Source organism: Schistocerca piceifrons, chromosome 4 (assembly GCF_021461385.2).
Source record: "Schistocerca piceifrons isolate TAMUIC-IGC-003096 chromosome 4, iqSchPice1.1, whole genome shotgun sequence".
Lineage (NCBI taxonomy): Eukaryota > Metazoa > Arthropoda > Insecta > Orthoptera > Acrididae > Schistocerca > Schistocerca piceifrons.
This window is the reverse complement of record NC_060141.1, coordinates 289,987,597-290,015,038: the sequence shown is the minus strand read 5'-3', so window position 1 is coordinate 290,015,038 and position 27,442 is coordinate 289,987,597. Positions and strand designations below refer to the sequence as shown.

The following is a 27,442-nucleotide window of genomic DNA, read 5'->3' as shown; positions in this document are numbered from 1 at the left end:
CGGGAAGCGTGCAAGGGATAAGTCCCTGCAGTCGCGCTTTCATCTGTGTCCTTGGTGGCTCAGATGGGACGAAGCCGACTCACAGCCGTGTTGGCGTGCGGAGCTGCTCCGCGCGCCGTCCGACGCTCCGCTCTCGGTGGTGTTTACTTCCGCGTCGCGGTGTTTGTGTCTATCGAGTCCAGTACTAACGTACATCATGGCGCACTCGTACCGCCGTGCAACGATCAAAGTAACGTTTCAGGCCGAACATCCACGACCCAGAGCTTTCGAAGTCGAACGGTTCATCCGAGAGGATCTACGTTTGAACCCCCAGGACGTAATCGGCATACATTTTTCCATCACTGGAAGTGTTGTCTACATCAAGATGTTGACGGAGGAAATTTGCACTGACATAATTCACCGTCATGCCACCGGACTAAAATTTAAACACTCTGATGGACATATGGGTGCTGTGACAGTCGCCCATGCTGGATTCGGTCTCCGGCCATTGCGGGTGTTTGAGCTCCCGTTCGAGGTGCCTCAGGATGTTGTCATTGCCGCTTTCCAACCATATGGCACCGTCTTGGGTCACGTCGCGGAGAAGTGGCAAACATTTACCACCCACCCCGTACTAAATGGCGTCCGGCAAATAGAAATTGAGCTGACGAAACATGTCCCATCGTACCTGATGATTGGCGGTGTGAGGGTCATCGTCATGTATGATGGACAGCCACGAACGTGCGCAGGATGTGGCTAGGAGGGACATGTACGTTCCGAATGCTTACACCGCCGTTTAATACAGACACCGACACATGAAGAGACCCAGGCTTAACGGTCACATCCTTACCCATCACCTATGCCAAGATTGCACAGGACCCCGTCGTGCCACTCCCCATTGCGCCAGCAGCATCGTCAACGCCACCCGCCGCAGCACAATGCGCCGACGACACAAGCACGGCGTCGCCTCCAGTGCTCGCTTCAGGACCGTTCGGTTTGCAGACCGAAACCGATGTTCCTGTTGGAACCATGGACGTCGACCTCGGTGTCGTGCCGACGTCTGCCTTTGTCCAGACAGGTTCGGCGTCAGATGACGGGTGACCACATTCTGATTCAGAAGGCCACATCAGAAAGCAGCGGTCGCCTCGCAAGCACAGGAAACGACGACGAACGCCTTCCGATGACGCCCTTTCTCAAAGAAGACCGCAGTGCAGTTCCTTCTCTAAATCCTCACACAAATGAAAAAATGGCTGACATCGAAATAAGTGTCCAAGGAATAGAAAAGCAACTGGAATCACTCAACAAAGTCCACTGGACCTGACGGGATACCAATTCGATTCTACACAGAGTACGCGAAAGAACTTGCCCCCTTCTAACAGCCGTGTACCGCAAGTCTCAAGAGGAACGGAAGGTTCCAAATGATTGGAAAAGAACACAGATAGTCTCAGTCTTCAAAAAGGGTCGTCGAGCAGATGCGCAAAACTATAGACCTATATCTCTGACGTCGATCTGTTGTAGAATTTTAGAACATGATTTTTGCTCGAGTATCATGTTTTTGGAAACCCAGAATCTACTCTGTAGGAATCAACATGGATTCCGGAAACAGCGATCGTGTGACACCCAACTCGCTTTATTTGTTCATGAGACCCAGAAAATATTATATACAGGCTCCCAGGCAGATGCTATTTTCCTTGACTTCCGGAAGGCGTTCGATACAGTTCCGCACTGTCGCCTGATAAACAAAGTAGGAGCCTACGGAATATCAGATCAGCTGTGTGGCTGGATTGAAGAGTTTTTAGCAAACAGAACACAGCATGTTGTTATCAATGGAGAGGCGTCTACAGACATTAAATAACCTCTGGCGTGCCACAGGGGAGTGTTATGGGGCCATTGCTTTTCACAATATATATATAAATGACCTAGTAGATAGTGTCGGAAGTTCCATGCGGCTTTTCGCGGATGATGCTGTAGTATACAGAGAAGTTGCAGCATTAGAAAATAGTAGCGAAATGCAGGAAGATCTGCAGCGGATAGGCACTTGGTGCAGGGAGTGGCAACTGTCCTTAACATAGATAAATGTAATGTATTGCGAATACATAGAAAGAAGGATCCTTTATTGTATGATTATATGATAGCGGAACAAACACTGGTAGCAGTTACTTCTGTAAAATATCTGAGAGTATGCGTGCGGAATGATTTGAAGTGGAATGATCACATAAAATTAATTGTTGGTAAGGCGGGTACCAGGTTGAGATTCATTGGGAGAATCCTTAGAAAATGTAGTCCATCAACAAAGGAAGTGGCTTACAAAACACTCGTTCGACCTATACTTGAGTATTGCTCATCAGTGTGGGATCCGTACCAGATCGGGTTGACGGAGGAGATAGAGAAGATCCAAAGAAGAGCGGCGCGTTTCGTCACAGGGTTATTTGGTAACCGTGATAGCGTTACGGAGATGTTTAGCAAACTCAAGTGGCAGACTCTGCAAGAGAGGCGCTCTGCATGGCGGTGTAGCTTGCTCGCCAGGTTTCGAGAGGGTGCGTTTCTGGATGAGGTATCGAATATATTGCTTCCCCCTACTTATACCTCCCGAGGAGATCACGAATGTAAAATTAGAGAGATTAGAGCGCACACGGAGGCTTTCAGACAGTCGTTCTTCCCGCGAACCATACGCGACTGGAACAGTGGCGGTCCCCCTGCCAATCATGATGTGGAATCCACAACACCCGTTCCAGAAGTACGTGACCGTCACATGTCCAAGTCGTCAGCTTCCTGGGCCGATGACGTTGAAGAAGAAGTGGAACAGACTGCCAGCGTGTCTGCACAGGAGTCCACCTCGGCGACACTGGGGCTGGCGCCCCGTCAGTAATTATCACCACTGCGGCACCACCGGTGGGTCTCCACCTGCCGGCTACTTCTACCGCACGTTCGGCAAATACTGAGGATGGCCGTACACAGCAATATCGTATCGCCACGATGAATCTTGCCACAATTCGTGCCCCCCACAAACAGGCCATGTTCCGAGACACTATTTACTCTGCAGGTGTTGATATAGCACTCTTACAAGAGGTGTTTGTGGCTGACTTCCTAGTTCCCACCCGATACAACGCCCATGTTTCCCCCGCATCCGACACCGGTAGCGGAGTCGCCATCCTGCTACACGACGGACTCCCTACAGAGGACGTCATCTACCTCCCCACTGCGCGAGGTATGGCCCTCACACAGTTCGGCGTGCGTATTATTAATATCTACGCTCCGTCCGGAAGTGGCCGCCGTCATGACCGGCAAACTTTTTTTTGCCGAAAGCGTCACACCCCTCTTCATAGGTCCGTAGGACGATTTGGAACTCGGTGGGGATATTAACTCGACACAAGAGCCTGCGGACCAACTCCCGCTACATTCACCTTGTGCATCTCTCTCAGTGGTCATCGACCGTCTACGACTTGTTGACCCTTGGAAGAAGCTCCACGGAATTCAGCCGGGCTATACATTCTACACCTTTCACTCGTCCAGCCGCATAGATCGCATCTACGTTACTCGCTCCCTTGCTGATGGCACACGTCATGCGCAAGTCTGGCCTTTGGCCTTTTCAGACCATGATACGTACCTCTGTGACGTCACTCTCGCCCGACAGCGACTGTCGCATATTCGTGGTCTGTGGAAACTCAATGTCGCTCACCTGACCTCCTCAGACTGTCGCCGTATGGTCGAAGAAGCGTGGGCACGCTGCCGCCATCGTCGAGAAGCCTATGACTCCACCTTATCATGGTGGCTCTCCTGTGCAAAGCCGACCCTCAGGAAGACACTGATGAGTTATGGGAAGGGATTTAAGGCGTGGCAAACTAACCCTGCACTTCTGCTACACCATACTATGTGACTGTGCGACGATGCCTTTCACGCCAGCCCGGCAGTCGATGATCCATCGCATGAAGGCGCAGATCTCCTTGATCATGCTGCGTTACTTGGAAGGAACTGTAGTCTGTTCTTCTAATCATATCCCTCAAGAACGTCGGTCGATGTACCACCTCCTTCAGGAACGACAACGACGAGCTCTGATCCAAGTACTCACTGATGTGGAAGGGCGCCGCACTGATTACAGAAGTCGCTCAGCTTACTACGAACACTCTTCCGGGGGATGCAGTGCATGACCTCCAAGACGACGTAACCACAGATGAAGTGGTAGATGCTATTAAGGCCGTATAAGGTACAATACATATGCAGAATTGTGGTCAGTTGGGTGTGTGAGTCTCACGGGAAGCGTGCAAGGGATAAGTCCCTGCAGTAGCGCTATTCATCTGTGTCCTCGGTGGCTCAGATGGATAGAGCGTCTGCCATGTAAGCAGGAGATGCCGGGTTTGAGTCCCGGTCGGGGCACACATTTTCAGCTGTCCACATCGAGGTATATCAACAACACCTGTCGGCAGCTGAGGTTTTGAGTTAGTCATCATAAACCATTTAATCCTATTTTTGGAACTATATTTAAAAATTTATTGTTAAAGTACGCGCAGCTTGTGAATTGTCACTCTCAACATTGTCGTTTAATGTAGTTGTTATACATCTGAAGTGTTGTACAATGAATGGTTGTCATATTATTTGAGAATATGCCCATATATATGTATTATCTGCATTATTAATTACTGCCTTGGCGTGCTTATTTCTCAACTTCAAATGACTTTCCTGTCGGTATAATGGTATTTTTTGTACAGAGCAAGTAATGTCGGACCCTGGCAAATTCTGGTCTTTAAATAAATTTCCGTTTCCTGTTACATGTTTCCTGCACGCTATTAGTACTCACTTGAAAAAAAAAAAAGGAAGAAGAAAATACTTGGAGGAATATGCATACATAGAATGAGGAAATTGCAACACGAAGACGGATATATGCACAAATTAACTACGAGATGTCACCAAAAAAAATGAAATTTTTACTGTTTACAAGGTGTACGACAGTTTTAAAAGCAGAAATCATCAGTTGAAGACGAGTAACTCTAGGGACCTTCTTTAACATCAACAGCAGAAAAATATGTGCAAAATGTGTCAAAACAGGCCAACAACTATTTACGAAGAGTAAAATTTCTTCCTCAATTATCGGGTGACGAACAGAAGGAAAATCATGTGTCAGTTTGCACGGAGTTGAAAGATCGTCTTCATTCGTATCCAGACTTCATGTCGAGTTTTGTAGCTGGAAATGAACCTCGGTTCCATGGGTATGTCCCTACGACGAGAACTCAGAGTTCCTAGCGGAAAACCAGTGAATCTCCTCTCGTCGTGTAAAAGGAACGTCAGTTAAAATAGAATATCAAAGTCACGGTCGTCGTTTCCTATTTCGATATTTAGGACGCAGTGTAATCAGAGTTTGTTCCAAGCAGACCAATCGTAAACGTCAAATTGTAAAAGGGCGTGCTACAATGTTTTCGAAACGATGTAAGAAGAAAGATGGCCCAATGGCTTCCCTCTTCATCACGTCAACGCGCCTTGCCACGCTTTGCTTCTCATTTGCTAGTTTTTGGCCGGAAAAAGTGTACCTGTGCGGCCGCATACGTCTGACCAGAGTTAGCACCATGTGACTTCTGGCTCTTCCCAAAAATTAAAATCGCAGTTAAGGAAAAACATTTTGACACAATTCCTGACGTTGACAGGGTCACAACAGAGCAGCTGAACGCTCTTCCAAAGCAAGCCTTCCAGACATACTTCCAGTTAGGGATTCAAAGTTAGGATAAGTGCATTTCTAGCCACATACAGTACTTTGAAGGCGGTTAAAACAAATTCCGTGTATTCTTATTATATTATCTGTAATAAAATTATTCACCGTATTTTGTGACCACACTTCCTACATTAAAATGCACCGAAAATTAGGATTTCTGAAATTTCATGGCACTTTGAAGCCCTCACGTACTGACTCAGAGACTGTAAACGTCATAAGAAGGAATCAAGAACGATCTCTTCCTGACAATATTCCTCCATTCGATTTGTATGAGAGCTGACAAAGTGTAAACGTATCTAGCTAGAGTACAGCGATGCAGAAACGACCTACTAATCATATTCCACATAGGAATGTTCAAAGGGTAACGTGTAGGGCGAATTTGGTTGTGGGAGACATTGGTCCCCTATCATTTAAGAAGAATACATATACGTTCCATGATAAACGTGTCCATGCATTGTCATGTGGTAATATGGCAGCCAATATGTACGAGTTGAAAGGGCATGTTGTATCCGATGTTGACCCAAACTACAACACTGCTTTTGTTTGCTAAGCAGTTCATGAGTTCATATAGTAGACTGAACTCACCACGTGTCGTGTAACACTTATAAAAGCATCACTACGGAGCAACTTGAAGCTGGACCAGTCCGCAAAATCTACATTCCGCCAATCTTCACGCAAGAAACCGGTTTCAGTTGTCTATTGCAATATGAGGTGGTTGTTCGTTTCCGAAGAATGAAAGCCAATGCTACCCAGTGAGTGCCACCAGTCCAGCCAGCAACACACAGCAGGTTATCACATCGCAGGTAGTCATCTAGTGTTGAAGAGTCGAGCCCGCGCTGTGAAGGAAAGTTCACTCCGTCCGAAATAGTAAGACGTAATTCCGTGCTACGGTTGCATGCGATTCTCTTCCATCCATTTGTTTCGCACATGAACCACCGTCGTACCTCGTACGAGCTGAAATTCAGGTGTTCTGCCCTTTACACAGAACAAGGGATCCAGACGCACTTTCAAAAAAAATATATCGTCATTTCCAGCAGGCTCTGTAGGTAAATCAGTACATTATTTGGCACTACTGCTCAGTTTCGTGTTTTACCTCATTTTCAAGTACATAAATGGCTGTGGACATGTCCTCCTTGTAAGAATGCTGTGTATCCTTGAAGAAATGGCTGGTATGCAGAGATGCGACAGGAATATTCAGGGATATGACAAGACCAATCATTCGAAGCACAAAAAAAAAATCCTCAATAAACATCGGCTCTAAAATGCATACCTTAGGCGCTACGATCACTTCCTCATCTTCGATACTGTGAAATATATATCTACCACGAACACTTTGCTTTCTATATTTTGTAAGGATGTAGCATGGATCAAAACAAGAAAAGATTGTCTGTTAAACGTTGGTTCTAAAACGCATAAGTTAAGAGCTACTAGTGATCGACAGACAGTAGCAAGAACGAAAAAGCGCTCATCGTTCTTCAGTAATGTATATTACAGCTCACCTTTACCAGACTTTTTTTGCTTCGAGTGGTCGTTCCTGTTATTTCCACTAATACTGGACATTCCTCCTGGAAGACCACGTAGATCAAAATGTCTGACTGCAAGCACAACTTCATATAGCGCTGTCGTCATTGGATTCGACTTCAGAATGAGCAACCGAAAAGCATGCATACAACACACGATATGTGATATAAACTAACGAGGAGGATGTGTCCACATCCGTCTGTGCTCTCGAAGCCGATCATTGTGCTACAAGTACACATTTTAACGAACAACGTGGTGAAAATAACCCTTCTTTAAATTTATCGAGTCTTTGGTGCCCAGCAAGAAGAAATCTGTCAACTTGCTTTCACATTTTCGCTTCACTTGATGCCTCTACAGTGGCTGAGCTTAGCGTAGCACTGCCTTGGACAGAGGGCGGTACTCGAACTCATGTGCCATCTCTGTGCAGACTAAATTTTTTACCAAGAGTCTGAACCACACTGTTAGCTCCGGATGGAATCGAAATTATGCTGTCGAGTCATCAGAGACGAAGTTCCTCTGCTTTTATAGGGATACTCACTGTTGGACCACAAAAGAAATACCGATATCATACAAGAACTAAATGTTGAATATATTACAAATATGTGAAAAATACTGGCAATTGGAAAGACTATGTCCGACGTATGTCTTATGGTAGAACAACTAAACCGGCAATGGAATGTAACCCAAACGGGAAGAGGAACTTTGGACGTCCTTAAAAAGATCGCTTAAAAAGTTCTCTGACGGAACAGGCCAAAAGGCCTACTACTTTAAGATGATGATGATGATGATGATGTTATGCCTTTTCGTTGTCCTCCTAAAGACAGAGATATTGTAAAGTCAAGACCAAGAGTCCAAGAATAGTAAGAACATGTATCGGATGTAATATTGAAAGTTATTCTCTCTCACTTTCCAGATTTTACTATGTCGATTACAAGATTTTTGCAACTAAACAAGTAGCTGTTGAAAGATGTAAATCTACAGAAACAGGAATCCATGGATTCCATGATGAAGTTCTGTTTGCACCCAGTTCTTGCACGAAACCTGACTGATTGGTTTTATACACAGTATTTTAGAGCGTAGCAAGAAGCTCCGCCTTCACGTCAGCGCCGAATTTCTCTATAGTATTGCATATTAGTTGCACATCCTCTGGAGGATTGCTTGAGGTAAACTTCGTAATTTTGTAACTTTATTTCCTGTATAATTTCCTGAATCTGTTTAACCTGCTCGAAAAACCTGGAGATCACTAAAGTTCATCTCACTTGCAGTTCAGAGCGCCCAGTCACGCAGATCACTCTCGGTGACAGTGCACTGACTCTCACGAACAGTTGTAAATCTTTCGGATAGTTTTTCTTTCACACGTCTGCGAGTTTCATTTAGGGACATATTTCGTACTTAGTGTAACTCTTTTTACCCTATACACAATTCATGTTCGGATGTTACAAAACGAAACCGGCTTTTCACATTGCTTTTGCACCAGCGTTTCCTCCCTCCTTCGTTTACCCAAATATTTATAGCCTATACTTTCTCAATGAAACGTATTATTGTAGGCCTACATGTTTTCTTTTGCCTTGGAATGTAATCTATTTTTGCTCTGGACTTAAGTTAGCACAACAAACAGCGTTCAAACCACAGTTGACATAGGCCTAATCGCCGAGTTGTTTCCTGTTTCCGCTAATGCTTCCACAATTTCTAACGAAATGTAGACATCATTCGAATGGATGTTCAAGAAATTAACTAATAAATAACACACATGTAGTTCTTTGGCAGAAGTATGTGATTTCGACAGCGTACCACGTTCTTTATACTTCGCCTTTGGAAGTCTGAAAATATTAATTCGATTCCGCATTACTGTGAAACTCTGAAACCTGTACAAAGGCAGATGCTGTTAGCAAGAGTATACGAAAAAATCACAAAGAAAATAAATTAAGTTTTGATTCCACAGCTAACACTTAGCGATACCGCTAAGGTAACGGCTAATTTTTACGTATATTAAACCAGTCGCATATTCGATCGAATAGTAACTGTGAACAAATGTGTCAGACAAACTATCAACGTAAACTGCAGTTTTATTCACAAATTACTGTCGCGCTGTGCCGTGTTATCTGTTTATCAATGTGCCATCAACCAAAGATATGTGCTAGCTGTGTTGCTCGCACGCTTTCTGTTACAGCTATGGCAGGAGTGTACATTTCTCCAGCCGCCTGGCGAGCTACGAATTCCGAAAACTTCAACATGTTTAAAATTTTTGTAGTGTCTCTTAGCACTTAAAATACTGACATAGTGTTTCTTTCGGTATAGTATTCCTGTTTGAAAAAAATTAGGACAGGTTTTGACATGTCGGATTGGAAAGTTCCCATGTGAAGTCGTGTGACTTGGGGCAGTAAGCTTAGTTTTTGTCATTATGTGCTCTGTGAAGTAGCTCTGATAGTTGCAGTTTTTCTGAGTTGTAGCTGAAACCTAGCATTGATTTCAAGAATAAAATAACACGGTATATTATTGCTGTAATGTTCTAGTACAGGTAACCCGGTTTCTCTAAAGTTCCTGTTATTCATGTGATGGTTATCGTTTCTACATGTGGCCAAGAGTTACGTATTGACAGTTCATTTTATAAACAGTGGAATTACGTTTCTTCAAAGAATACCTGTTTGTGCTGCGCTACGAGTTTTTTAGTTCAATGCTGCCAGAGGAACAGATGGCAGAATACGTTTGCCAGGCACCATTAAATTTCTCACCATTCCTCAAAAATACCCGTAAAATTGTTTTATTATATATTTCCGAGAAATGAAATTCTTTTACAACCGTAATATGTAGCTTTACACAAATTGTGCTTCCATAATTTATGACTTCTGTTTAAACCAAAAAAGATACCATAACAGTATCACGATAGTAACATTACATATCGGCATCACTACATGGAGCAAAAATGAAAATATAAACGCTTATTTTGTGTAAATGCAGACATACAGATACAAACGAATTTAATTTCTTGTATAAGCCTAATAAACATTTCGTATGTATTCTTGAAGTGAAAATGATATTTTGTCGTTTGCCCTTGGAAGTGAGGGACTGAAAGACTCACAGTGCAATAAAAACCGGTATTCACTGAAGAAATACAATTCTGTCGCTTGTAAACTGAACTGTCGATACTTTTCAGCTGATCACACACGTAAAAACGATAACAATCGCGTAAACTTTCGGACTTCAGGAGAAATTAGGTTATCTCTAATACTACACACGTAGCAGAATTAAAGACGTTTTCTTGTTGAGACCAGTTCTTGATTTCAGTTATAAATGAGATAAACTGTAACTGTTAGATCAGCTTCGCGTAGCACCTAATGACAGAACCTCACTTTCTGCCCCGAGTAACTTGACCTACACGTTAGTTTCGATAGAGTGTCGTCATTCACACCCAGTGTCATGTACGGTTAATGGTTCTCTGGATAATCACGTACCTGGGCCCTAGTTTCAGCAGAAGCAGACGCTGCAGCTGAAGAGCTTCTCGGAGTGTGAGGACCGCGGCACGGACGAGCTGCGCTTCGCCGTCACCCAGCACGACGGCCTCTTCTCGGGCAGCATCATCTTCAAGCGGCCGCTGGACAGCAATGTGCAGGTGAGGCCACCTCCACTGTCACTGCCAGCCGGTAACGGTCACTGGAGCGCGCCGTCCATTTACGGTCACTCTTGTGCTCTCAAATGTGTCGGTCGCATTTGGTGGACAAAATTACACATAATCGATTTCGACTGTTGAATCTCATCACAAGAACTAAAAACAGTGTCTTGAAAGTAACATGCCAATTTATAATAAAACTCTCATTCTTTACACGTGTTGTTAACTGGGCACACTGTTTGATCACGACTTGCTACTTTTTTTAGAGTTTATAATGAACGTAATGCGTCAAACCCACTGAGGTGACAAAACTCATGGAATGTTTCTAATGTCGTGTCGGACCTCCTTATGCTCTTTGTAGTACAGCAGCTCGACGTGGTAATGACTCATCATATCGTTGGAAGTCCCCTTCAGAAATATTGAGTTATGCTACCTCTGTAGCCATCCGTAGTTGCGAAAGTGATGCCGATGCAGCATTTTGTTCACAAAGTGAACTGTCAATTATGTCCCATATATGATCGATGGGATCCATGTGGGGCGATCTGCGTCCCCAAATCATTCGCTCAGACTGTAAAGAATATTCTTCAAACCAATTGCGAAAAATTGTGGGCCTGTGACACAGCGCATTGTCATACATATAAATTCCATCTTTGTTTAGGAGCACGAAATCCATAAAGGACTGAAAATGGTCTTCGTGTAGCCGAACCACCTCCAGTCAATGATCGGTTCAGTTGCACAAGAAGACCCAGTCCATTCCAAGTAAACACTGTCGACAGTATTATGTAGCCACCACCAGCTTGCACGTTGCATTGTTCGCGACCTGGATCCATGGCTTCGTGACGTCTGCGCCACACTCGAATGCACCATCAGTTTTTACCAACTGAAATCTGGTCTCATCTGACCAGAGTACGGTTTCCCAGTCGTCTAGGGTTCAATCGACATGGTGACGAGCCCACGAGAGGTGTTGCAGGTAGTGTCGTGCTGTTAACAAAGGAACTCGCCTCGCTCGTCTGCTGCCATAGCCCGTTAATGCAAAATTTCGCCGATCTTTCCTAACGGATGCGTTCATCGTATGTCCCACATTCGTATCTGCTGTTATTTCACTCAGTGTTGCTTGTCTGTTAGCACTGACAACTCTACTCAAACGCAGTTGCTCTCTGTCGCTACATGAAGGCCGTCGGCCATCGATCTTCCGTGGTGAGAAGTAATGCCTGGCATCTGTTACTCTCGACACAGTCTTGACACTGTGGACCTCGGAATATTCAATTCCCTAACGATTTTCAAAATGGAATGTCCTATGCATCTAGCTCCAATCCTGTTAATTCCCGTTGTGCGGCCATGATAAAGTCGGAAGACTTTTGACATGAATCACCTGAGTACAAATCACAGCTCCGCCAATGCAATTCCCTTTATAATTCGTGTACACGACACTACCGCCACCTGTACATGTGCCTGTCACTATCCCATAACTTTCGTCACCTCCGTGCATAATGCAATGAAATTTTGGTTTACACTTCAGTTTTGGAGAACCTACCTTTCTTTTTTTCACTGTTTATGCGGCTGCCGGCATAAACCGTCGATTGATGTGTCTGCATACTTGTATTCACCTAATACAACGGCTGTCTATAAACCAGTTACTAATTTCATTGTGACAATATCCAGGTCATTTAAACGTTCTCCTTTTACTTAAATATTTTTCTTTCTTTTAAGAAAAAAAAATTGTAGTATCCAAGAAATTGTAATTTCAGAAAACGCCCTTGCTTGGCAGATTAGATCTATTCCTTGAACCTGCAGGAATCAATAAAGATCAACGGAATGGAACTTCAGACGCTCTTGAACACAATTTTAATAAATAAATAGAGTGTACACAGAAGCCGGCCGAGGTGACCGAGCGGTTCTAGGCGCTACAGTCTGGAATCGCGCGACCGCTACGGTGGCAGGTTCGAATCCTGCCTCGGGCATGGATGTGTGTGATGTCCTTAGGTTTATTAGGTTTAAGTAATTCTAAGTTCTAGGGGACTGATGACCTTAGAAGTTAAGTCCCATAGTGCTCAGAGCCATTTGAACCATTTTGTACACAGAAAATGAAACCCTCTGCATTTGTCTATAGTCGCAAAATATTAAACACACTCCTTAAATTTGCCCTCAAGCGGGGACTACTCGCGAAGTGGTACTCAGAAGAGGAGCGAGTGTTAACGTTTTGTTTATAGTAACAGTGGCCGAAGCGGGCAGACTAAGATCGACGGAATGCTGAATGATGTGCAACGGAGAGAACGATGAATTTCTGCCAAGAGAACCTGAAGATAATGTTCACTCTGTCGACATCGCCTAACAGCTGCATACGCACATTGTTAACAGGATTGGTGATAGTAACAAGTTATGATAATATCCAACACATTAAAAACTTCTTCACAATATCAGAAACTTTATGAACACTTTCTAACAATAAAATAAGTTAATGGTTATGTGGAAATAGAGACTAGTGTGAATACCGGTAATGAAATGTAAGATTTAAACTGTGGTGAAGGTGATTGGAATTTGTAGCTAGTACAAGTGTGAGGCATTCTTCCCAGTTATGGAAAAAAAAAACAGATCCAGAGAGATTTGACTTCACGTAACTGGAAAACACACTTGTCACAAATATTGATGGAGTAGTTCATGCAAAAGATAACAAGATTTAGGTCAAAACTTTCAAAAAGCCACCAGCCATTTGTACAAACAGCTTCCTAATCGGTTTCGAACATACAGGTTCGTCTTCAGACGACTGTTCACATCAAGATGCACATTTGTCCATGTTTAAATGAGTTTTTGGCTCTTTATTCCCTGTTGTGTGAAATACTCTTGCGATGGTGGTGCCCTACAGTAAAACAATCTGTTTAAAGGTAACTAATTCTTCATAATAGTCGAATATAATAGAAACAAATCTTTAAGACTGAGTTGTTGAAGCTACATATTACTTAGACTGGAATTAATATAAGCTTACACACTGCTCTACTTTGATGAACAGTAGGACGAAACTAAAAGAAATCAACAAAAGGAAGAATCATAATAGAAATTTCAAGAAATAAAAAATTTTGAAAGACTTCCGAAATTGTCTGAGACTGACATACTTGCCTACGCAGAATTAGTGAATGCAATCTTATTAGCTGATACATGAGGTTGTAATTTGCTTTAAATTGTTCTTGAGTAATGTAGGTATGGGTCTGATGTATCCTGTATGAGCTTTATCCTGTGGTGCTTCTGATGTGGACAGTAAATATGATGCAATCATATTAGCTGAGATCTGAGTGTTGACCTGTACCTGTGGTCTAGGGATAGCGTCTTTGATTCACAATCAAAACGTCTTGGGTACCGGTTTCGATCCCAACCACTGCCTGCATTTTGATAAATAATCAGCACTGACGGCCTTGTCAAAGAGGGCGGCGGCTCGGCTAGAGGTTCAGGGCACTCTCTTGTCCTAGGGGTGGAAATTGCCCCTAAAGGCGGAAGAATCAGCAATGATCAACGACATGAGGATGCAGAAGGCAATGGAAACCACTGCATTAAAGACACGTAACGTGTATCCACAGGACATGTGGCCTGTATTTGAAGAAGTGTCATGATGATCTCTCCATTGGCAAACATTCCGGAATAGTCCCCCATTCGGATCGCCGGGAGGGGACTGCCAAGTGGGAGGTTACCATGAGAAAAAGACTGAATAATCAACGAAAGGATAACTTTCTACGAGTCGGGGCGTGGAATGTCAGATGCTTGAACGTGGTAGGGAAACTAGAAAATCTGAAAAGGGAAATGCAAAGGCTCAATCTAGATATAGTAGGGGTCAGTGAAGTGAAGTGGAAGGAAGACAAGGATTTCTGTTCAGATGAGTATCGGGTAATATCAACAGCAGCAGAAAATGGTATAACAGGTGTAGGATTCGTTATGAATAGGAAGGTAGGGCAGAGGGTGTGTTACTGTGAACAGTTCAGTGACCGGGTTGTTCTAATCAGAATCGACAGCAGACCAACACCGACAAAGATAGTTCAGGCATACAAGCCGACGTCGCAAGCTGAAGATGAACAGATAGAGAAAGTGTATGAGGATATTGAAAGGGTAATGCGGTATGTAAAGGGGGACGAAAATCTAATATACAAGGGCGACTGGAATGCAGTTGTAGGGGAAGGAGTAGAAGAAAAGGTTACAGGAGAATATGGGCTTGGGACAAGGAATGCAAGAGGAGATAGACTAATTGAGTTCTGTAACACGTTTCAGCTAGTAATAGCGAATACCCTGTTCAAGAATCACAAGAGGAGGAGGTATACTTGGAAAAGGCCGGGAGATACGGGAGGATTTCAATTAGATTACATCATGGTCAGACAGAGATTCCGAAATCAGATACTGGATTGAAAGGCGTACCCAGGAGCAGATATAGACACAGATCACAATATAGTAGTGATGAAGAGTAGGCTGAAGTTCAAGACATTAGTCAGGAAGAATCAATACGCAAAGAAGTGGGATACGGAAGTACTAAGGAATGACGAGATACGTTTGAAGTTCTCTAAATCTATAGATACAGCAATAAGGAATAGCGCAGTAGGCAGTAAAGTTGAACAGGAATGGACATCTCTAAAAAAGGCCATCACAGAAGTTGGGAAGGAAAACATAGGTACAAAGAAGGTAGCTGCGAAGAAACCATGGGTAACAGAAGAAATACTTCAGTTGATTGATGAAAGGAGGAAGTACAAACATGTTCCGGCAAAATCAGGAATACAGAAATACAAGTCGTTGAGGAATGAAATAAATAAGAAGTGTAGGGAAGCTAAGACGAAATGGCTGCAGGAAAAATGTGAAGACATCGAAAAAGATATGATTGTCGGAAGGACAGACTCAGCATACAGGAAAGTCGAAACAACCTTTGGTGACATTAAAAGCAACGGTGGTAACATTAAGAGTGCAACGGGAATTCCACTGTTAAATGCAGAGCAGAGAGCAGATAGGTGGAAAGAATACATTGAAAGCCTCTATGAGGGTGAAGATTTGTCTGATGTGATAGAAGAAGAAACAGGAGTCGATTTAGAAGAGATAGGGGATCCAGTATTATATTCGGAATTTAAAAGAGCTTTGGAGGACTTACGGTCAAATAAGGCAGAAGGGATAGATAACATTCCATCAGAATTTTTAAAATCATTGGGGGAAGTGGCAACAAAACGACTATTCACGTTGGTGTGTAGAATTAATGAGTCTGGCGATATACCATCTGACTTTCGGAAAAGCATCATCCACACAATTCCGAAGACGGCAAGAGCTGACAAGTGCGAGACTTACCGCACAATCAGCTTAACAGCTCATGCATCGAAGCTGCTTACAAGAATAATATACAGAAGAATGGAAAAGAAAATTGAGAATGCGCTAGGTGACGATCAGTTTGGCTTTAGGAAAAGTCAAGGGACGAGAGAGGCAATTCTGACGTTACGGCTAATAATGGAAGCACGGCTAAAGAAAAATCAAGATACTTTCCTAGGGTTTGTCGACCTGGAATAAGCGTTCGACAATATAAAATGGTGCAAGCTGTTAGAGATTCTGAAAAAAGTAGGGGTAAGCTATAGGGAGACACGGGTCATACAAAATATGTACAACAAGCAAGAGGGAATAATAAGAGTGGACGATCAAGAACGAAGTGATCGTGTTAAGAAGGGTGTATGACAAGGCTGTAGCCTTTCGCCCCTACTCTTCAATCTATACATCGAGGAAGCAATGATGGAAATAAAAGAAAGGTTCAGGAGTGGAATTAAAATACAAGGTGAAAGAATATCAATGATACGATTCGCTGATGACATTGCTATCCTTAGTGAAAGTGAAGAAGAATTAAATGATCTGCTGAACGGAATGAACAGTCTAATGAGTACACAGTATGGTTTGAGAGTAAATCGGAGAAAGGCGAAGGTAATGAGAAGTAGTAGAAATGAGAACTGCGAGAAACTTAACATCAGGATTGATGGTCACGAAGTCAATGAAATTAAGGAATTCTGCTACCTAGGCAGTAAAATAAGCAATGACGGACGGAGCAAGGAGGACATCAAAAGCAGACTCGCTATGGCAAAAAAGGCATTTCTGGCCAAGAGAAGTCTGCTAATATCAAATACCAGCCTTAATTTGAGGAAGAAATTTCTGAGGATGTACGTCTGGAGTACAGCATTGTATGGTAGTGAAACATGGACTGTCGGAAAACCGGAACAGAAGAGAATCGAAGCATTTGAGATGTTGTGCTATAGACGAATGTTGAAAATTAGGTGGACTGATAAGGTAAGGAATGAGGAGGTTCTACGCAGAATCGGAGAAGAAAGGAATATGTGGAAAACACTGATAAGGAGAAGGGACAGGATGATAGGACATCTGCTAAGACATGAGGGAATGACTTCCATGGTACTAGAGGGAGCTGTAGAGGGCAAAAACTGTAGAGGAAGACAGAGATTGGAATACGTCAAGCAAATAATTGAGGACGTAGGTTGTAAGTGCTACTCTGAGATTAAGAGGTTAGCACAGGAAAGGAATTTGTGAAGGGCCGCATCAAACCAGTCAGTGCACTGAAGACCAAAAAAAAAAAAAAGTGTGTGTTGTTCCTTACTTTAATTTTGTTTCCATCCAACTTTCTTAGTGATTTCCTTGCTTCTCTACATGCTGCTTGAGTCATTCAGTGTCCAACCATAAAGTAGAGGTGCACAATCACAACAAAGGAAGTTGGATGGAAACAAATATAAGTAAGGAACAACACTCATATATTAGCTAATAGGATTGCGTCACATTTACTGTCCACATCAAGAGCACCATGGGATAAAACTCATACATGATAGCATTCCGTCATCAGACCACAAGTGGCCCATCGGAACCATCCGACCGCCGTGTCATCCTCAGTTGAGGATGAGAATAGGAAGGGCGTGTGGTCATCACACCGCTCTCCCGGTCGTGATGATGGTTTTCTGTGACCGGAGGCGCTATTATTCGGTCGAGTAGCTCCTCAATTGGCATCACGATGCTGAGTGCACCCCGAAAAATGGCAACAGCGCATGGCGGCCCGGATGGTCACTCATACAAGTGCTGGCCACGTCCGGCAGCGCGTAACATCGGCGATCTGACGGGAACCGATGTATCCACTGCGGCAAGGCCGTTGCCTCATATGCAATACATCAGACACAAAGAACTTTCTCGGTACCTAAAATTTCTGGTGTTCTTAAAACTCTGAAACCTAGAAAGGCACCATGAACGATGAAACTTAGCAGAATTTCTTCCGAATAGTGGTAACTACGCTAAAAGATGGCTGGCTGGTTTCTTGGAAATTTTGGAAATCTGTGGTAAGTTCCTATGGGACCAAACTGCCGACATCATCGGTCCCTAGTTTTACACACTGCTTAATCTGACATCGAACTTAAAGTAACTTTCGCTAAGGGCAACACACACACCTATGCCCGAGGGAGGACTCGAACCTCCAACGGGGGGAAGCCGCGCGAACCGTGGTAAGGCCCCCAGACCGCGTGGCTACCCCGCCCGTGCGCAGATTTCTTCTCCGACGTTAAGATATCAGGTTCAGTCCCACAAAAAATGAAACAGTCAAAACTATAGAAGTACCAAAGCCCGGTAAAGCATTTTATCTGCCTCAGAACTATCACCCAGTGACACAATTGAGCACTATTTATAAATTCCTTGAACGACTATACAATCTGGCCACTCCAGTGATCTTTCAGAAGCTGCCTGTTGAGCAAGCTGGATTCCGAACAGGAAGGAACTGAGCTAATCGGTTCTCATCTTTAACAAAATATACTGAAGAGGGATACCAAGTGAAGAAGAAAACTTCAGTTGCTTTCGCTGATCCAATTGGAGCGTATGAGGCAAGGACTGCTTTATAAATTATTGTTACTTGCTCCATGCAGACTGAAAAATATTAATTCACAACATGTTAGCTGAAAAGACATTTACAGTATTTACAGGAAAAGACACTAGCTGTTCAAAAGTATCCGTCCATGCCCCTCTCAAGAAATCCTAACTTCTGACCAGCATTTACTTAAGTGGAAGTATTTCCAAACGCAAACAAAACAGAAGATTTATGTTTTCACCTGTTCAGTAGATTGGCACACAGAGCCCTCGATGTCTATTTTGAGGGAGACAGCTTTATCATAACATTTATCCAAAATACGTTGGGATCACGTTAGATGGGACTCTTTCTTTTAAGGAGCACCTGGCACAAACATCTGTTAATCTCAATATCAGGGACCACATTCTCCATACACTATGCGGCATTCGTTGCGCAGACACTCTTCGGCTATCAGAACTCGTGTTGGTATACTCAGCAATAGAGTCTGTGCGTCTGTTGGGCTTAATAGTCCACATGTAAAAAAGATAGACGTAGAACACGAGGTCATACCCCTTTTTGTAGGTCAGTACGATGTACGCCCACGTACTGGTTCGCTGTCTCGAGCCACATTCCACCTCTTGATACCAGACGGAAGAGCGCCCTATCACTTGAACACCAGAACATTTCTAATAACACAGACCTTCCATTATTGAAAGATGTATTTCCTGAAGAGCGAAAAAGGCTAATATCAAGATATTCCCCTCTTATCACAACCAGGTCTCTCACAGAAAATGAATTCAATATCACTGATGAACGGAAACGCTGATGGCAACAAAACTGTCTTCCACATTATTTGAAACTGCCTTGCATCCAGAAGAAACCCGCTGAATTCGACTAGTTTTGGCAATTTTGACTACCCTGAAGTGCATACGAATGGGGCACGGGAGATGACAGAAGCTGTAAAACAGAACTAGAGAAGTGGGTTGATCTGGTGAAAGAGAAAATATAAATTGTACAGAAGGAAGTTAGAAGCAAAGGTTGCCCAGGATAGAAATTCAAATGAGAAAGGATCAAATATCCTAGCATGGCCAAGAGATAAGTACGTGGAAACTGAAATATACACTGCCGTTTCTGAAAAGTGCAATACCGAGAAGGAATTACCCGAATACCGCCACACTTGGTGGAAGTGGCGACGGGTGTGCATGCAATACGTGATACGTTTTGCAGCGAGATGTGGTTCACATAGGCCGAGCAGAGCCTTCTCGTGTCTGTCCGACAGGGTCGTTGTTGCGCCTAGTGTAGTCGGTGCAGAGCTGTCACACAAGGCGGAAGCAATACAATGAGTGCCAGTATACCTCGTCGATGTCAAATGGAGCCATATTTTTTTATCTCATTTTTTTTTCTATATTGTTCGTTGAATTTGTTTGTGGCGGACGTCCTATGGCACTCATTCAGGTTGCTCGTTGATCCGTTTACTCAGTTTTTTTATGTAGAGGGCAGCTAAACCCTCTGACCGAACACACTGAGCTACCGTGCCGGCTCGGCATGTGAGCGAGTTCGAACGGGACAGAATGATCGGTCTCCGGGAAACGGGGTTCTCATATCGTGACATTTCGGCTCTGTCTGCCCCCGGTAGCTGAGTGGTCAGCGCGGCGGAATGTCAATCCTAAGGGCCCGGGTTCGATTCCCGGCTGGGTCGGAGATATTCTCCTCTCAGGGACTGGGTGTTGCGTTGTCCTAATCATCATCATTTCATCCCCATCGACGCGCAAGTTGCCGAAGTGGAGTCAAATCGAAAGACTTGCACCCGGCGAACGGTCTGTCCGACGGAAGGCCCTAGCCACATGACATTTCATTTGATTTCGGCTCTCTCAAGGCATGCTGCTGCGACAGTGATGCGTGTGTGGAAGCAGTAGATAGAGGAAGATCGTATGCAGTGACGAGTGGGAACTGGACTACGGAATATGAGCGCAGCATAGGATGACCCTCATCTTGTCCGCATGGCCATTACGGACCATACAGCGTCATCCACAGGGTTGGCTCGTCGCTGGAGCACTGCAACAGGTGTGAACTTGTCTGCATCGACGGTTCGTCACCATCTGCTCCAGGATGGACTGGTTGCACACATGCCATTACGTCGGCTTCCATTGTCCAAAAACCACAAGCTCGTCCGACTGCAACGGGCACGTGAACACCGTCACTGGGGTGCTAAGTGGCAACATGTAATCTTTTCGGATGAGTCCCCCATCAATGTGTCCTATAGTGATGGTCGCATACACGTCCGGCGCTACCGTGGTGAGAGCAACCAGGAGGGCTGCATTGTGGAGCGGCGTAGCGGACAAATACCGGCTGTGATGGTTTGGGTCGACATTGGTTGAAACAACCTATCTCACCTCGTACGTATTGCGGGCACTTTGAACAGCAACCGGTACTTAACGGAGGTTGTGGAGCCTGAGGTACTCCCTCTGATTCAGGCATCTCCAAAGTCCACATTTCAACAGGACAATGCCCGGCCACATATTGCAAGTAATGTACAGGCCTCCTCCGAAGAGCGACGGGTACCATTGCTTCCGTGGCCTGCACGTTCACCAGACATGTCTGGAATATGGTTGGTCGGTAGCTGGTGCGTCACGCTCCTCCAGTAAATGATGTCACAGATTTATGGGTTCGGATTCAAACTGCGTGGAGGGAAATCCCTCAGGAACGTATTCAGAACCTTACTGAATCAATGCCACGGCGTATAGCATCTCTAATTGCAGCGCGTGGTGGCAACACGACGTACTTAGTAGTAGGACTCAAAGGACATGTACAGATTTGAAAAGGCAATCATTTGTTACTTGTCATATACCTAACCTGTGGTATTAAATAAACTGAATTCATGCGTTTCCTTCTCGGTGCTGCAGTTTCCACAAACTGTAGTGTAGATGTTTCCTAGAATAAAGCTGACAAGAAAGTTATACATAGTGTAATTATTTTTTGTGCCTCATATTGGACAGTCAGTTATTTAACGTTCGACATGTATAGCAATTCATATCAACTAAATTACTTCAACATGTTCAGATCTGTGGACCTAGGACGAACAAATTACAGGTTTATTAAACAACACTTAACCAGTTACACGCACTTCCTCCACAGGCGGTGACAGAGATATCGCGTTGGATGGACCGCCCTAGTGAGTGGGGCCGCACGTTCCACATCCACCGCATCGCTGACGCGTGCCGCGGCTTCCTGGGGATAGTCCCCAGCTTCGGACGGTCCATAACCGAGTGCATGGGCATCGAAGAAGTCTGTCCGGTGCCTGCGGTAAGTTATTAGAGCTCCTTCTAAAATCTCAGCACTTTCACGTGACTCATGTGTACAGGTACTGCATGGTAATATAATGTGAAGTAGCATAGTGGTCCGGATTCCACTGTTTATTCTTCTCTACTCTGGTAAGTGACAGTAAGGGCCTATTGAAAGTAAAATAATGGCATACTATCTCCATTAAAACTATGTGGTGGGGGAAGAGAAAATATATTACTTATTGCCTGCTGGCTTTTAGCTGAAAAACTTGCTGGCCTATCCTCGTGCCTGTAAAGTAACTTTTACCTATTCGCTATACTGGTAAATAGTAATTCTCTCAATTTTTTTTTCAATATTGTGGTGTAACTATCGTCCGTTCCTAGCACCTAACGCCTGACCACAATACAGCAACCGAAACTGTCTACTGTTCAAAATAAACAATAATTACGTTTCAGATATTATCCACTGCTATGGTGCTTGCCCGAAGGTAATTAATGTATAAATATTGTTCTCCTTATTGTACGTTATGTCCGCCTCCACAGATGAGTGGTCAGTGTAGACGAGTGCCGTGCGGAGAACCCTGGTTCGATTCCCGGTACTTCCGAGGCTTTTTCCTTGTTTGGAGGGCTGGTACGGGTTGCAATCACCCTCTTGATGCCAGTTGAGGAGCTACCTAACCGAACAGTAGTGGCTCTATGGCTTGAACGGTCTGAAAATCGGCCGGAAGAGCGGTGTGCTGACCACGTGTCGCTCCATAGCAGCATCCTCATGACAATGCAAAGGCAGAGGGTGACACGGTGGCCGGTAGACATTACTTGGGCTTTCCAGGCCTGGACGATGAGCTTGTTTCTTTCTTTCTTATAACTGCAGTAGTCTTTTCGCCAAGTAAGGTATTGCAGCGGTCGAGACACTGGAGACAGTTTCATTAAGTACGGTAGTAAATACACACGATTAATTGGCTTGATTTAAGTTTTCTATAGTTTCTGTTAATTTAATCATACCAATTACAGGTAGTTTCTTTGCCGTGTTTATCCTATTGCGATGTCACTAATTAGCTCAAAGTCGACGACCGAGCGGGGTGGTGCGTGATTAGTACACTGGACTCGGAGTATTCGGGAGGATGATGATACAAATCTGCATCTGATCATCCAAATTTACATATTCCGAAATTTTCTTAATTCGCTCCAGACAAATTCCGAGATTTTTCCTTTGAAAGGGAACGGCAGATTTCCTTCCCCATCCTTAAAACATTCCGAACTTGTACTCTGTCTATAAAGACCTAGATGTCTATGGGACGTTAAACTTAATCTTCCTTCCTTCAACTTCCATCAGGTATTCACCAATGACCTTCCTCCATAAAAGTCGTTTCTTCTATAAGGCGTATTACCTTGCGTTTAAAGGGCTCTCTTCATCTAGGTAAGTACTATATCGTTATTACTTACAAATGCTAAAATTACAGCTAGCCTAATTCCACATAGGTTAACTTTTCCGTGCCAGTAGAAATTACTTTGAACAAGCACTAGCTCACTTCGTAATTTTCTAGGCGATGGTTCTCGAAGTAAGTGTGTATACACCTTCCACGAAGCTCTACTTTAAAAATAGGACAGTGGAGTGGATAGAATTACATAATCTATGTTATGTTACTAGAGTATCCCCTGTATAGCTAGCGTTGAACCTACTTTGCCCACTGAAAACTAAGAGAGACATTATCACGAAAGTAGGAGGGCGGGCTATAAATCTGAACGAATAAGGTGAGCCAATTTGAATGTAACTGCAACATGTTTACGACGTATAGAATACACTCTAAGACAGTAAAACGACTTACCAAGGGAATTAACTGAATGAGACGGAAATCGGTAGATCTGATGTACATGTACAGACAAAAGAATGTTTACAATTTCAGAATAATGGGATGATTTATTCAAGAGAAAGAGTGACATAAAATGAGCAAGTGAGTAACGCGTTGGTCCACCAATAACGATAATACAAGCAGTTATTCGGCTTGACACTGAATGACAGAGTTGGATATCCTCCTGAAGGATATCGTACCAAATTCTATTACAAGCGTCTGATCGTCAAATTCCCGAACTAGTAAGAGGGTCATGCCCCCAATGCTCTGAACGTTGTTAATTCGGGAGATATCCGGCGACCTTGCTGGCCAGTTAGGATTTGACAAGCACGAAGACAAGCAGTAGACACTCTCGCAGTGTGCGGGTGGACGTTATCTTGCTGAAATGTAAGCCCAGAACTGCTTGCCGCGAAGGGCAACAAAACGGGGCGTAGAATATCGGCGACGTACCGCTATGCTGTATGGGTGGCTCGAATGATATCCAAAGAGGCCCCGCTGTGAAATGAAATGGCACCTCAGACTATCATACTCGGTTGTTGGGATATACGAGGGCTATCCACGAAGTACATTACGTTTTGGAATTAAAAATAAAGTATTGGAAATTTTTTTATTATATACAGATGAAAGCCACACTTAAATATACTACATTTCTTCATAGTTGCCATTTAAATTAAGGCACTTATCGTAGCGATGGACGAGCTTGGAAATTCCTTCGTCGTAAAATTCGGCAGCCTGCGCCTTCAACCACGTGGTTACCTCTTCTTGAAGCTGTGCGTCGTCATCAAAACGCTGCACAGCCAACCACTTCTTCATTGCTGGGAATAAGTGGACGTCGCTCAGTGCCAGGTCGGGACTGTACGGCGGATGAGGAAACAACTCCCAGATTCGAGAACTTCACGAGTGGCATTTGTCGTGTGGGCCCGGGCGTTGTCGTTAATCAGCAAGATCTTTGAGCCCAACTTTCTCCTGCGCTTGTTTGGTATTGCTCTTCTGAGGTTGTGCAGAGTTTGGCAATACCTTTGAGAGTTTATTGTAGTGCCTCTTTGCAGGAAATCCACAAAAATCACACCTTTTCTGTCCCAAAAGAGGTAACCACGTGGTTGAAAGCGCAGGCGGCCGAATTTTACGACGAAGGAATTTCCAAGCTCGTCCATCGCTACGATAAGTGCCTTAATTTAAATGGAAACTATGTAGAAAAGTAGTATTTAAGTGTGGCTTTCATCTGTATATAATAAAAAAAATTTCCAATACATTATTTATTTTTAATTCCAAAACGTAATGTAGTTTGTGGATAGCCCTCGTATATCGGGCGACTGTCAGGCTGGTATCCCACCACTGTTTAGGATATCTTCAAAGACATCTTCGCCTGTCATCGGGGCTCATTTCGAATCAGAGCTCATCACTGAGTACAATTCTACTCCATTCAATGAGATAGCATGATGAATGTGTCCGGCACCACTGCAAATGGAGAATGTTACGCACCAGTTGTCAAATGTTTGATACATATGCTGCCAAGTGTTTCGCGATTACGTTGTCCCGTTACCAACTGCTATAAAACGAAGGGAATGCGTGACCGTTTTAAATTAGAAGAAAGGAGCGTCCAGACGGCATTCCTGGGCACACTTTAGCGACATCCTCCTTCAGAAGCAGACAACATCTTACTCTACTTAGCGGCACAGGTTTTAATGTGTCCTGTTGGTCATTTTGCGGTAGACAGTAGTACCGTTGGAGCTGTGACGTATGCCTTGCAACATGGTACTATCTTTTGTAGGTGAAGTTAACTGTCTTTAGTTTACAGCCGAACGTTGTGAGAGTATTACTCGTCAACATGAGGTCTTCACGAAAAGATTTATAATTTACACCGCATCTTTCCTACTAGCATTTTACTTTTGAGGCTGACCAATGGCAAAGAAATTTTGAGGTATGTCGTACTACAAGACGACTTCGATATTTACATTGTTGTCTGTATATGTAGTTTTGTGATATATTGATTTGGTTCCTTGTTTTACTTGATAACGGGATAACGTAGTCTCGAAACATGTAGAAAAATATCACACATTTGACAACTGGTGCGTAACATTCTCGATACTGACTCATGAGACAGTTGTACGATGGCTTCGCAACAGATAAAATTCAATGTGGTAGTGGACAAGGAAGAGATGGATCTAATTAATTTTCTGATTTTAGACTGCGTGGTAAGCTATCAGGCTTCGTCATAGTTATATTGCAATCAAAGCCCGTCTTATAGAACGCTCGTAGAATTATTCAATATTTCTCATTATTCCACTTTTAAATACGTGCACTGCGCAACGCAGTTAAAGGGCTACTTTTTCGAAACTACGCAGTTGTTTCCCTCAAATGCGCCTGCAACCTTCCCTGTAATGGCGGAAAAGTATGGCACCCTTGGACATTAAAGGTGGGCTCGGCGACGCTTCAGGCAACAAGGTGCCGACCAATGCGGAAAAAAAAAGCCAGAGCTAAGATGTTAATGTGAGATGTAAGAGGGTTAATGGTGACACATTGGCTCCGCTCAAAGCCACCGTTCGGCAGGTCGTCACATCCCGCCTACCCACATTTCACCCCTTCTTTTGACACTCTGCGTAGATCGGAACCACGACGCCTAGCGTCGAAATCACGCAATTTTCTTACAAGTGCAGACAAGACGGTGCTTGGTATCGATGCGAAAAGGCCTCAGGGGATGGCGTAAACGACATCAATGAAAACACCTCTTTCTTTTGGGCTTTGTTCCCATACATTTTGCGGTCGAAAACGGCAGTTCGCAGTGCGATGAGCAAGAGGCATTTTCGTGTCATTAAGGATCGGCAGGGTGTCTGAAATATTTTCTTTGTCCTTGCGTCATACCTACGCTGGACATCACGGTTCTGACCTCCATCGCAGAGGCAAAGGGGGTAATGTGGGTAAGAGGTGATGTGACGGTCTTCACATCGTGTGTCACGTCCGCTCTGGTGTTGGGGAGATTCGTGGTGAATTTTGCTGACAATAAGAAGTCACTGAACCACCATTCACCTCACAGTAATTTTCGAGCACTGGCACCTTTTTTTTCAGCACGTGTTGACTCCTTTATGTTTGAAGTGTTGACATCGAGTGTGACGTTGCAGGGCTCCATGCTATTACATCATTTCAGAAGAAATAAGCATCGCTGACAACATAGAAATTTAAAACCTCTGCGTCTCAGGAGGACACTATTACGGGATGTCAAAGAAATGACCTTATAATTGTGTTGCTCAGTGTAATTTGCCATGAAACGTGTACGCTTTTCTCTTCAACGTAGTATGTACCTCCATGCCAACCGGTCCCTTATCAGCATTACCATCAATTTCCTCAGTCATACCTCTTTCCAACGTAAAAGAAAGAAATAAGAAAAAATTGGTCACTCTTGCTCATAATACTATGTGTGCTTAACATTCCACCGGTTTTAAATTTTGTAGTCATTTATGTTCACTGAGAAATAATGTTTAATGATTATGAATATTCATAACGTGTCTGACCAGTAATAGTTATTTTCTACATTTAAAAAAAACTTATATATATGAAGATGGTATCTGTTCCCGGACTATGAATATAGTGCGGGACAATAAGTTGGGAATGTGGGTGTCACGGGAGGCGTGCCAGAAATGAGTCCCTACAGTCACACTATCCTCTGTGTCCTCGATGGCTCAG

General features: G+C 43.8%; 1 protein-coding gene across 1 annotated transcript in view; it reads left to right on the top strand.

Moving 5' to 3' along the window:
* The window catches only part of LOC124794654, a 101,953-nt gene that overhangs the window by 65,063 nt on the left and 9,448 nt on the right, over positions 1-27,442 (top strand). The window contains exons 3-4 of the mRNA XM_047258178.1: positions 10,662-10,808; positions 21,766-21,933. Coding sequence (XP_047114134.1) covers positions 10,662-10,808; positions 21,766-21,933 — 315 coding nt within the window. The remainder of the gene's footprint in view (positions 1-10,661; positions 10,809-21,765; positions 21,934-27,442) is intronic.